At 41.1% G+C, this 13,614-nt stretch overlaps 1 protein-coding gene across 2 annotated transcripts; it reads left to right on the top strand.

The window, feature by feature from the left end:
* Positions 1-290: 290 nt before the first annotated feature.
* LOC121312220 (calcium-responsive transcription factor-like) lies at positions 291-12,680 on the top strand. Of its 2 annotated transcripts, XM_041244163.1 has the most exons (15): positions 291-363; positions 3,326-3,447; positions 4,057-4,254; positions 4,832-4,952; positions 5,047-5,176; positions 5,686-5,767; positions 6,131-6,320; positions 6,621-6,741; positions 7,699-7,842; positions 8,450-8,698; positions 10,054-10,216; positions 10,475-10,550; positions 10,763-10,890; positions 11,352-11,721; positions 12,512-12,680. In XM_041244163.1, the coding sequence occupies exons 2-15, from the start codon at positions 3,337-3,339 to the stop codon at positions 12,598-12,600; spliced, it is 2,172 nt and encodes a 723-aa protein (XP_041100097.1). In that variant the 5' UTR covers positions 291-363; positions 3,326-3,336; the 3' UTR covers positions 12,601-12,680. The 2 variants fall into 2 exon arrangements, with proteins under 2 accessions (XP_041100097.1, XP_041100098.1); XM_041244164.1 differs by lacking the exon at positions 3,326-3,447 and having other exon boundaries at positions 294-363.
* The last annotated feature ends 934 nt before the right edge of the window (positions 12,681-13,614 follow it).

Here is a 13,614-nt window from a genome sequence, read left to right as displayed (position 1 = left end):
TTTAAGTGTAAAGACAACTTGACAGGTGACGTACCTGAGCAACGGTAAGAAAGTGCAACTAAAGTCTGACAGAGAGGTCTGTAACTTTTTGGTGCAATTTCTGACCTTTAGTATTATGCAGGTCGTCTAATATCTCATCCACGACTTAACTATTTATGCCGATAGTGAGGTATGATTATTTCTCTGCTTCAAACGAAAGGGGCATCATGACTGCTGTAGTAGGTTTTTTTTTTTTTAACTTTCCGGGTCGAATTACGGTGGCTTGCGAGTGCCAGTGTTGTTTACTTTGCCTGCGGTACGGTACTACGCGAACTACGCTTTGTCTCCATGGTGGTAACAAGTGAAGTCCGGGGTGAAGACGAGGTTGAGTAGACTCGTTTTGAATTTTCTGTCCTTCCTAGGTTTAATTCCATTCTGAACTCCAGATATGAAGCAGTTTAAAGAGGCAGGGCAGGCACAACGTGGTTTGAATAATAATAATTAAAAAAAAAAACAGCTGTTGTTTTTTGGGGGGAATTCGTTTTAAATTAAGTGTTTAAGAATGTCTTTATTCCTGCATCATCCAATATGGCGTTCTTGTAAAAGTGTGGTGTATTAAATGCAAATAAAGGAAGGCGTTTCATTAGCTTTGAATCCACGATTGAGTTATTATGTAGACCTTGTAATAATCTGCCCCTCAAATAGAATGTTGTATAGAAATTGTATTTTATAGATTTTTTTTTTTAAATTCCCTTTTATGTGATGCTTTTGTTTCCTTTATTTAGTATGATACAAAAAGAAAATCTGCAGAATACAATTAAAGACAGTAATTAAGGTGATAGTTTAGAGTTATTTAGTTTGCACCGGTATGTTGCTACAATATTTCAGGGGTTAGTATTTGACTCATTATTAATTACTATTATTAATTGTAGGTCATACGGATATTTTTAACAACCGATATAGACACAGTGATAATCCTCGTGGTTTCAGATTCAATTAGACTACAGTGCATAATTAGCACGTGCGCTTATGAGGGTTCTCATTTTATACAGATTTTGTGTAAGTAGGCCTAAGTCGCTGACTAGATCCACTGCATAGATAATTACTTTTCCTAAAGGCTCCATTGCTTTACCAAACTATTACTGGTTACACTGTGTAACAATTTTTTTTTTTTTTTTTTTCCTGGGTAGTAAGTGTTATTTCCTAATTGCTTATGCCTCAAAAGTATAAAAAATGGCTATTATTCCCCACAAACTTTGCTTTTGTGACCAGGACAGTGATATTTTGAAATTTACCTATTTTCCAGAACATTCCAGATAGATTCAGTGCTGAGTAAACTTGGAGTAACTTCTAGAACTTTCCAGTAATATAAATAGTAGTATAAATACAGGGGCCTTAAGCCCACCAGTTCAGTTTAGTTCCAGCTGCCTAAGTGGATACATATCTGCATTTTTCTGAGATGGCATCAAGAGGCTGCAATGGTGGCATTCCTGATGGGTCTCCAAGGCGGTTTTACCAAGTTTCCCTGCTATCTTTGCCTTTGGGACAGCAGGGACACCAAGGCGCACTACCACAGGCGGGACTGGCCACAGCGGACCGAGTTCTCTGTGGGGAGGAACAACGTCAAATGGGAGCCACTGGTGGACCCCCGGAAGGTGCTGATGCCACCACTGCACATCAAATTGGGCCTTATGAAACAATTTGTCAGAGCTCTAGATAAGGAGTCGGCAGCCTTCAAGTACCTTCAAGACTTCTTCCCTAAGCTGTCTGAGGCAAAGGTCAAAGCCGGTGTCTTTTTTCGGACCACAGATAAAGAAGATCCTGGAGTGCAATGAATTCCCCAAGAAGCTCACTAGTAAGGAGAAAGCGGCTTGGAACAGCTTTGTCGCAGTGGTTCGGGGCTTCCTGGGCAATCACAAGGCCGAAAACTATGTGGAGCTGGTTGAGACTCTGGTGAAGAACTACGGCACAATGGGCTGTAGGATGTCCCTCAAAGTCCATATCCTTGATGCTCATCTTGATAAATTCAAGGAGAACATGGGAGCGTACTCGGAGGAGCAAGGCGAGCGCTTCCACCAGGATATACTGGACTTTGAACGCCGCTACCAAGGACAGTATAACGAGAACATGATGGGAGACTACATTGGGGGCTGATTCGTGAAAGTGATTTACAGTATAATCGTAAATCTCGAAAAACTACTCATTTCTAAATCTTTTGTAGTCATTTGGATTCACATGTTGTTTTTTTCTGACTTTATGTGAACGAAAAGACACACATTTGCCAGTTTTCTCATTGGAAATAGTGTAATTTTGAAATATCACTGTCCTGGTCACAAAAGCAAAGTTTGTGGGGAATAATAGCCATTTTCTATACTTTTGAGGCAAATAACACTTACGCAATTAGGAAATAACTACTACAGGAACAAAAATTGTGTTACATAGTGTTATTAATGTAACCAATAGCTGTTTCATTTCATACTACAGGGAGACACTGCTACCTAGAACAGTGTAACAGTTAAATGTGCGTGTCATTTATTACAGGTTAACGTAATAAAACACTGAAGAAGCTTAAAAATACAAATACATGGTAAAGTGAATTAAAAGGATTCTCCCTAGGAGTCCGGCAGGTTACATACACACACACACACACACACACACACACACACACACACACACACACACACCACACACCCTATTGTGTTAGTGGAGGCCCTGTGTACTTCTAAGTAGTCAGAACTGTCTCCACATTCACAAGATATAAAACCAAAGTACTGAACCGTATTGTTATTGTTGTACTGGCTCTACACTTCAGGTGTGTAGTAAAGGGTGGAGACCAGCAAGAGGTTTCATTATTAAAATACACAGGGGGGTTCCCAGGGGCCATGCATTGATAGAGAACGTGTCTAAAACGTCAAGGTTCAAAATGTTGCTGAGCTGTGACACTAAAAATATGACTGATTTTAAAGTGAATTGGTGTGTAAAGGCATTCTATTGTTACCTGTATTTATAATTGGATATTTTAAAGCACAATGAGATGTTTTAATGACTTGCATTATAGAGCACCTAACAGATACTGGTTAGGCTTTGAGATTTTTTTTCTGCAAGGCCCCTATTAAATATCCAGTAAATTGACTATTTGACAATTTATGTTTGGTTGTGTGAAGCATATTTAATGGCAAGCCATGTGCAATTTGCAGAAAGCATAATTCCACAAAGCATACAAATCTTCATAAATGTTCTTATTTGCACTCTTAAAGCAGTCAACAATATTTGCTTGCCAGGTGTGTGTGCGTGTGTGCGCGTGCGTGCGTGCCCAGTGCTCAAACATCATGCTTACCTTTGCCAGGTTCATGGGACATGGAAGAGAATGCAAGTGAGCATGAAATCTGTATGGAGAGAGCAAATGAATTACTGGGGGCAGAGCCCAAGATTGCAGAGGAACCCGAGAGTGCACCGCAGGTTTGCCAGGTGTGCAGTCAGTCTGGACAAAGACCTGTGATGTGTGGGACACACTTTTATGTAAATGCTTGCCATGACTAGTGATCTTGTTCTTCAGATTGATTCACTGAGATAGATAGTAAAAGCTGCATCTCTCTGGTTCAAGTTACATTTTGATAGAAGGATGAGAATTGGCACTTTTTTGGTTGGCAGGTGCTTCCACAGTCAATGCTGCACATATTATTTCACAAGGAATAGACTCCAAAGTGACTACTCTGTGACTTCTGAAGAACAGGCTTGGTGCAGATTTCTAATGCTAAACATCCCATACAAAGCTAATCATTGTCTTGTGGCAGTAGAACTTATTTTATATTGATTTTGGGTGAAAAGGACGTGGCTTTTGGAATAGCTCATCCTTCAGTGTTAGTAAAAAGCCCATTTGGATGGACAGCATTACAGATATGTTCTATTATTTGAGTGTAAACATGAGTAAGTTACTATTTCAACTTGAGTAGAGATGGGTTATTATACAGATGTAAATGCTCTAAAAAAAAAAAAAAAAAAAAAAGTTACCCTGTCCGTGGCACTCAGTTCTACAAAAAAGCTGTTTTTTTTTACATTCCCTGTGTTTTCAAGCAGCTGCCTGTTATCAATGCCAGCCAGCGCATCCTGGAACACCAAGACTCCTCTGCAGTCCTGCCGATCACACTGCAAATAACAGACAATCCCCCAGCGTGTGAGAATGTGCCTGAGCAAGCATCCCATAGCCAGCCCAGCGCCAGCAGCCAGTTCCACATCTTCGATCAGAATGGACAGCCTGTCCAATACGAGCGCATGGTTAGTAGCACAGCAAATCTGGGGGCCATTTCACAGAAGCATTTTTACCAAATTTTATGAGAGTTTTGTAAGAGCAAGTGTACCCAGGGGTACATGCGAGGTTGAAGGTCAGGATGGGATGGTCATGTAGAGTGGATAGAACACACCCCCTATAAAAGTTTGCACAGTATTACTGCAGTTTTCCCTTGTTTTTCCCATGGTTATACTTTGCATTTACAATAGTTTACCATGGTTTGTCATGCTTATTAATATGCTGTACTATACCTCACTCGTCTTTATTTTGCCAAACTTTCACTATGCTGTATTACACATTGCTAGGGTTTTACTGTGGGAATCTTTTACAAAGAACACACTTTGTAGATGTGCACATTGTATGTTTGTGTACATTGTCTATGTAGGAACTTTAAATCAATTCATTATCATTTTTAAAAAGTTTTTTAACATTTTTTTTTTTAAATATATAATGGTGTGAACCAATGTTCTGTATTGCTGTATTGTATTACTTTCATTTTTATAATTATATTATTTTTCTCTGAATTGTTTTTTAATGTGCGTCTGTTTGTTTCTCTGGCTAAAGGTGATTGTCACTGGCCAATCAGAGAATGGGCAGGTCTTCCATGTGATTCCATCCAGGCAGTTAGGATCAGCGCAGGTGTTGCTGCCTCAGGGACAGCTCCTGGAAGTGACGGCCACACAGAGTAAAATCTTATGTTAAGAGTGCAGCAGTGCGATTCTGATAATGTATAACAGATATTATATAGTCGCTAAAGAGTACCTTTTTCATTTCATCAGATTCCTGTGAAGAAAAGACGTCGGTTGGTGAATTGCAAACAGTTTCCTTGAATGCAATAGCAGATAGCACAAGTGGCTATGTGGCGCTCTCCCAGCCTTCCCTTACCCTGCCGAAAAACACAGCACCCAGGTGGGAGTCTGTTTTGTATGTCTTTTACTAACAAAGTCAGCACTTATGTTACAGTTGCGTCTCCGTACATACGGTTGTGTTGAACTCTGCTATCCTGCCCCAGAATTGCATATAGTGCTTCCCCTTTATTAGGCATTCCTTTATAACAAGGAACCAGTTCCAACATGTTCATGGCTTCTATTTGCCCCATAATGCCATTCCATGTTTTAACAATCTTATAAAGCTTAAAAAACTAACATATGCGGTAATTTAACAGATCGTACGTGCACCTTAATTAGTTTCGTGCTGGTTTGCTTACGTTACAGTTCAGTTAGTCCTGTTTTCCCCAAAAGCAGAAGTGTAAATGCTTTGCAGATACGGCCCACAGTATCCTGTCTGTTCCAGGTATGATGGAGGCCCCAAGCCAGCGTATCCCACAATGAGCTCCTGTACTTACGGTAACAGGTGACAAACAAAAGGTTCAAAGAGGCCGTGCTTCCCTTTTCATTTTGCTTTGATTTCTTCCACAGTGCCGATAACTGCTTCGTGGTGCCTCCCAAGCCTCTCCCCCCCAACACACCCGCCTGGGCCCGGAGACTCAGGAGCTGTGAGGTCAGTTTCATGCGCTGTGATAAGCCCTCATCACACCCTTTCAGACAACCAGAAAGCATGATTCACATGCATTCCCATTAACTGAGAAAAAGACAGGATGCACACACTGCATCAAAGCAATATGTCCTGCTGTTCATTTAAATAAACATGTACATTTGACAGTGTCATTTACTGTAGAAGGTCATATTCTTCTTTGTACTTTGGATAACATAACCACTTTGCTGTCTCTTCATGGCCCAGATGAATAGACCATACAATACTGGCTGTTAATTTGTGCTTTCTGTTGCCCTACTCTCCATTTTGCATTCTGTTTGTTTATCCATAATCCCCAAATGTTTTGTTTTTCTTTATGCTGGAATTCAGAAAATCGGTGACTCATACCGCGGTTACTGTATGAATGAAGTTGAGCTGGAGGGGGTGCTGACGCTGCACAAGCAGCAGACTCAGAGTGTGTGGGGGACCCGGCAGTCTCCCAGCCTGGCCAAACCGGCCACCAGGCTCATGTGGAAGTCTCAGTACGTTCCCTACGACGGGATACCCTTTGTGAATGCAGGCAAGTCTACATAGGATTCAAGATACGGAGGGTATATTCTGGGTCTGAATTGACCTGTCAGATTTTAAACGACAAGTGGGGCCTGATTACTAATGAATGGCAGAGCTACAGTTAAATAAGGTTTATTATTGGAGGAAAGTCTGATGGATGATAAGACCCAATATGTAGTATGTTTTCATATGATTTATCAATCCTTCAGTACTTTTTTGAAAGCCCACATTCTGGTTTATGGAGTTTAATTGCTGATGTTGTGCTGTTCATGTTAAATCTGTCCATATTCTGTGATTGTTTCCGACACAGGCAGCAGAGCTATAGTGATGGAGTGTCAGTTTGGACCAAGACGGAAAGGACTACAGCCTAAGAAGACTGTAGAGAGTGAGAGCAACCCAAACCAGCAATACAAAGCAACCTGTCCAGCAAGGTGAGGGTCATGCATTAACATAGAGAGAAAGGAGAAAGTCATATTGAGTAGCACCCATTCCTTTTTATCAGTACACAAGACAACCTTTGGTGCAACTGCATCTTACAAAGACAGATTTTAGCTTTAAAAAAAAAAAAGTAGCAATATCAATATTTTAAAATTGTTTCTGCAAGCAAAGGGACCGAGTTCATTTGCATGTGAGCTAAAGTTCCTTGTTTTTCCGGACATTTTTTTCAGGACCTTGCAGTTTGCAAGTGCATACGGCTTGTTATATGGTGTGTGAACCGGGTGTTTACAATATCCTGCAAGGCAAATTGAAAGGTGGCAGCTGTTGATGTATTGCTCTGGTATTAATATACATGTTTTAGATTCTTACATATTGCTGTGGAAGAAAGCACTGGGGGAGCACTTCACTAATTTAAGGAATACATGTGTTGAATGCCTACAGTAGGAGAATGCAATTTACACAAGTAATTTGAAACTTCACTATTTTTGTCCAGTTGGCAAGGTTTTGGCGTCTGACCAAATTTTCAGCTTCTCGCACTGTCCATGTAGTTTAGGATTGTCAGATTTCCACAATAAAAAACAGGGAGTTTTTTTTTTTTTTTTTTTTTTTTAATTTAAAAAACTGAAGCCGTTCCTGAAACCAAAAATAACAGTATAAAACAATAATAATTAAAAAATTAAACATCGAGTGAATTTATTGCAGATGACCAGAACCTCTTTAGGTGGACTCTGTACGGTTCGTTTCCCAAGCAGACTTTGTTGTTCACACTTCACACCAAATGTACCGAACCGTACCAAGAGCAGACCAAACTCTCTAAACGGACCTAGTGTGAACACAGCCTTAGAAGCCATTTCAAAAGAGGGGATCATTTATTTATATGGAAATGAGTATTTTTTGTTTCTCTGCCATTAAGCTGTTTTTGTTGTTTTAATATTAATCTCTCCCCCCAGGATTTACATCAAGAAGGTAAAGAAGTTCCCTGAACACAGAGTGCCGACAGACCCCAAAATCGACAAGAAAATTGTCAGACAAGAACAAGAGAAAGCTTTTTTGAATCTCAGGAAGAGCCTCTGGGAGGCAGGAGGAGTGTTGAGGTACGTTTCCGATGTTCAGTCACTCATGTACTATACTGTATCCAGCGTTTAGGAAACCTTCTACCGTCCTGTACAGATTACAAACAGAGAATGGGTTTTTGCTTGTTCATTTTGATGAAAGAATTGCCCTTTTTATTACAACACAGTAGTACATTCAAAATGACTGTTTTCTTCCTGGTATGCAATAACTTCCAGAACTGTAGACAGGATTCAGTCTATTGGTCAGTCTCAGGGGTGGAAATTGTTTTGAAATTTGGTGCTAAACTGTTTTTAAAGCTTAGCACCAGAAAGCCTACTGCTTCTAAATGATCAACTCCTACCCTAATCAAGCCTCCCCTCCCGCCAACTTCCCACATGGCTGAAACCTTCTCTCTTGTGTATGTGGATGAGTGTAGGTGGGTCATGTGAGTAGTCCAGACATGTGCCCCTGGTCTGTCTTCAATCAGACTATGTGACCTAGAGCACAGGGATTTATTAGATACCAGGAAGCATAGGTTTAACAGTTTTCAAATCTAAGAACTAGAAGGGGAAAGTAAGAAGTTAAGAAAGTGGATTTAAACCCCCTGGCTATCTCTCTTAAATGTTATCACCTCTATTATATTGACAGGTATTATGTTCAGCTGCCCACTCAAAAAGCCCACCAGTACCATGATTTGGAGACTGCGTACTTCCCTCCGCCCACGACTCAGCTCCCCCTGTCTGCGCCTGAGGAAGAGGAGCTGGAAGAGGAGGAGGAGGTGCCGGGAGAGGACACTAGCTGCGTTCCCTCACGCCTGCACCCACGAGTGGCTGAGAAGATCTGTGAGCTGGTCTCTCAGGGATACGACCAGGTCTACATGGTCAGGAAACAGCTCAGGTCTTTTTAATTTACAAGCTCTTTTTCGTTTTAGGTTAAGTGAACACCAGAAGTCAACTAAATAAACCTTTGAGCTAATGTCTTACTTTTTTATGTAGTTCTAACGCAGAATTAATGGTTTGGGATTTATGGGTTTGGTTGTATTGCATGAGTTTATTCATGAATCTGCACAGTATGTTTAAAAAGCATGCTGCTAGATGAGGATAAAACCAAAGCATTGAAGTCCTGCAGTGCATCCTCTTACTGTACTCAGCCAAACATTTCAGCATTTTGGCGCCTTCTTGTGTCCACACAAGTTAGTTTGTAAGAAAACTACTATTACTGCTAAACTACTAATACTGGACCTTGCCTTCCCTGTGAAATGTACAGAAAACAAGTGATTTTATTTATTTATTTAATTTGTAATTATTTATTTAAAAAAAAAATGTAGTCATTGCCAATTATTTTTTTATTTTCTCCCAATTTGAAATGGCCAGTTATTATTTAGGCTCAGCTCACCACTACCACCCCTGCGCTGACTCAGGAGCAGCGAAGACGAACACACGCTGTCCTCCAAAGCGTGTTCCGTCAGCCGACCACTTCTTTACACACTGCGGATTCACCATGCAGCCACCCAGGAGCTACAGCGTAGGAGGACAACACAGCTCCCGGGCAGCTAACAGGCAAGCCCGCAGGCGCCTGGCCAGACTACAGGGGTTGCTGGTGCGCAGTGAGCTGAGGACACCCTGGCCGACCTAAGCCCCCCCCCCCCCCCCCCCCAGCCCGCCAGCCGCCGGCCCGGGTACGGCCGCCAGGTGGCGCGGCCGGTCGGCGCCAGCCCGCCAGCCCGCCGGTGACACTCAGACAATTGAGCGGCACCTCCTGGGAACTCTAGTCCACGGTTGGCTGTGGAATAGCCCAAACTCGAACCAGCGACGTCCAGGCTATAGGGCGCATCCTGCACTCACGCAGAGCGCTTTTACTGGATGCGCCACTCGAGAGCCCGAAACAAGTGATTTTAAACCATTATATTATTTTAATTTTCTAGCAGGGAAAATAAAACCTTTTTTATTTATGCAAATCACAGTACTTCCACAAATCTCTTTGAATGTCCAAGGCAAGGTCCAGTAAGTTAAATTGAAGTCTTTGGTGTGGACCTGGACCTCAAGTTCAGGTCCTGACCTGTAGTTTCACCAGTTTTTAAGGACACCAAAAATGTGATGGCTGGTGACTCTGCTCAGATTAATACATGCAACCAGAGCAGCTCATACATCACTCATCTATGTTTAAGGTCAGCAGAATGCTTATTGTCTGTCTAGTGTGTTCTGAGCAAGATAACAGAATGCTAATTTTTTGTTTTGCATTCCGGTTTTCAGGAAATTCGTAGAGCAAAAGATGTTCAAAGCAGACGAGGTTCCTGAAAGACACAACCTGTGCTACTTTCCAACAGTGAATGACATTAAGAATCATATCCACGAGGCACAGAAGGCTCTTCACCAGGAAAATCCTGATTACAATCCAGAGGCAGTTGATACAAGGGTATGCGGTGCTAAGCTTGGCTGACATACCAAAATAATGTAAAGTAGACCCCTGATGTTGATGCTATACAGCAGGTATAGTTTGGAGATGTAAGATAAAAGCTGATTTTCACACCTGTTAGGGGTGGATACCACGTTGTGTAGTACAGCTCTCCCTATATAATTGGTATTTGCATTCAGTTAGATCCTAAGGTCTAGAGAGGATATGGAAGTTAAAAAACGTCAAATGTTAAAGTGGTTTCGCTTGGCTTTTCTTTAGCTTCAGTGGACTACAGACAGTGGAAACCCATTAACAGAGACAGTGACATTGACACTTGCTCCAACAACAATGGAAGGTAATATCCTAGATTCCAAGCAACACTAGCCGAAAAGTTTGTCTATTTAAAAAATTCCAAGTTTTAAAATGTAGTGCACAAACTGCAGTGTGTTACAAAATAATACGTACACAAATAGAGAGGTAGACATTTCCTTGACTGTAAGTAGTTGTTCAAACCCAGTCTGTGAATAAATGGCTCATTGGATGATTTGGATGTTGGTGTCCTTACAGAAGCCCCGGTGGATTTGATGATCTCAAAGGCAGGGAATCTGGAAGTCAGTGACACTCTGTCTCCTGAGGCAGTTCAGCTTCTCAGCTCCTTCTCCTCCCTACAGCCCAAGATATTTGCACAGTTACAGGTGAGCACTCGTCTACATGCTTTTGTGTAAATCTTTCCTTTCAAAGTCACTCCTGCTCACAATGAGCAAATCTGACAGACTTTGATTTCAGGCTTATGGTAAGCAGGTGCTTCCTGCACATATTTCTTAAGGGATTTGCTTATGAATTTTTCTGTATCCCTCTAGAACAATTTAAAGACATTTGAGACTATCAAGTCAGTCCCAAAGTGGACCAAATTCTGGGGAGATGTTTCCTCCATTTGCTTCATTGGCTTTTTGTTGGTCCACTTGACTTGGACTGACTCTATGACAGTTTTAAGATGTTTCACATTTTTGGCTCACCCTGTTTCGATTCTGTGTGCTATTGCAACCATATGTCAATGAAAATATGGAATGTGTATTTTCATATGTTTCTATAACATTTTAGGTTTTGTGTACAAGACCAATGCTATATTATGATATTTGTTTGTTTCCTGGTGAAGGGATTCCATCTGCAGCCCACATTCAATCTCCATGATGGGTTGCCTGCACTGATGGCAGTGAATGCCCAGCCCCTCCCAGCAGTCAGCCAGGCTACAGAGATCCTGGACTCAGGAAGCCTCTCCACCTCCCACCCTCTGCTCGTGAGTCCCACGCAGTTCCTGCAGCCTAGCGCCTCCCTTTCAGAGAATGTGATGGCGCCGCCCACCCTGGTCAATGTGTCCATCCCTGACCCCAGCCTCCTGGGCATGGGCCAGCTGGTGGCAGTGTCTGCTGTAGGGGAGAGCTCCATGGAGGGGGGTGTGCACCAGATCCTCCTGGAAGATGGGCAGACCATTCCAGTGCACATTGTGGATGACCCGGCCAGTATTGGTAAGCTCTCTGAAGTAAAGCTTTAATGCACGTTTCTATCTGCTGCGGGAAACCATCCAACTTATTTCAAACTGCATTGATATTCCTTTTTCGGCCTGCAGCAATGAATGGAACTCTATCCTAGTGGCAGACGAAAACAGTGCTTTAGAAACTCAAGTAGACACACAGCAGTGTTTGTTATAGAGCTGAGTAACACTAACACACTTAAGACACTGATGAAGGCATAAGCAGAAAAGAAACAACATTCTGCTTGACTTGGTTTCTTTAAAGTTTTCCATTATACTTTGAAGCTTAGGTCTCTTCCCCAAAGATTGTACAATAAACTCCAGCTCTATATAAAAACCAACTCACAATTAAGGCCGTCTATCAGTCTCACACAACTCTGAGGATCTTCCTAGTCTATTTGGACCATGTCCCCCTGTGGTGGTCATGATCTAGGAATTCCACTGTTGTACTAAAGTTTTAAAACTTAATTTGCACTTATTCATTTATTTTTTAAATGAATGAATGAATGAATGAATTAGTTAGTTCAGAAACAATGAATGGTATCCATCATGAAGGAGCATGACTACCAAAGTGTAATGCAGAATTGTAGACACTCCTTTAAATGTACGTACTGACTTTTACAGACCAGAACCCTGCCTTATACCAGTGTGACTGTCACCATTAGAATGTCAGCTAAGCTCATATAAACCTCCTGCAACTCAAGAGACTATGAAGCACAATGAATATCACGTTTCTTTTTATGAACTTTCTGTACAGTTTAATGGAGCACTATGTGGTACTTTAGCTCAGACCAACTCAGTCTGCTCGAGCCTGGTAAAAGTGGAAGCTGATGACAGGAGCATTTCAGAAGGTGGCAATGCAAGTGGGCACTGACCAGACAGACCAGAACCCTGCCTTATACCAGTGTGACTGTCACCATTAGAATATCAGCTAAGCTCATATAAACCTCTGCAACTCAAGAGACTTGAAGCCTTGAATTCACGTTTCTTTTTAGAACTTTCTGTACAGTTTAATGGAGCACCAGGACCGATGAACAAGACCGGCACTTTTGAAGGCGCAAGTGGTACAATTTCAGTTCAAGTATACGTTCCCAGGTAATAAGTGTATATATATTATATTATATCACGCACGCTATATATCTATATATATATATAGATAGATATAATAATACCTAACGTAAACAATTTTTTTTTTAACACGAATTACCGTTTAGAGCAATCGGTTAATCATAACTACTCCTTATCAAACACTTGTAGTATTGATCTGTATTATTTAGTTTTATTTGACATACTTATAAACCTTGGTTACAAGTATTCAGCGGCACGTTTTATTTTGCAGCACACTTCACAAAGGTGCTGCTCATGGTGGAGGGAAAGTACAATGGACTCCCTATGTTATTGACCAGAATTATCAGATTGAATTTTCCATATTAAATGGTGATCTGCTGACTGTCTCTACATTGAAAATGTCTGGTCTGGTCTTTCTTGTCAGTTGGTTTGAAAGGAGGGTGTTTACTCTTCTTTACATTGCTGGGGATAGTTTTGAATCTGATAATGGAATATAGTAAAAACAACTTAAAATATTGACATTTATTTATTTTGTACATTTAATAAGTTATTAGGTTAAACTACTGCTGACAACTTAAATACATAGGTTATACCCCACCAATAAACAATTAATTATCATATTGCTATTTATCAATTTTTCTACCTGCTATATAGGCACTTCATCTTTTTATAGAAACACCCACCAGTTGAACCATCTCAGATTATTTTTATCTGAAAATCGGTTTGAACTGGATGTAGTTTTCTCAGCTCCCACGTTTGTGAAAAGATTTAAGTTGCTTTGAGTTCTCTTAAAGAACGGTGTATTATGTGAAACTAGTGT

The sequence above is a fragment of the Polyodon spathula genome, unplaced genomic scaffold (assembly GCF_017654505.1).
Source record: "Polyodon spathula isolate WHYD16114869_AA unplaced genomic scaffold, ASM1765450v1 scaffolds_3712, whole genome shotgun sequence".
Taxonomy (NCBI): domain Eukaryota; kingdom Metazoa; phylum Chordata; class Actinopteri; order Acipenseriformes; family Polyodontidae; genus Polyodon; species Polyodon spathula.
This window is presented reverse-complemented; position numbering and strand designations above follow the sequence as displayed.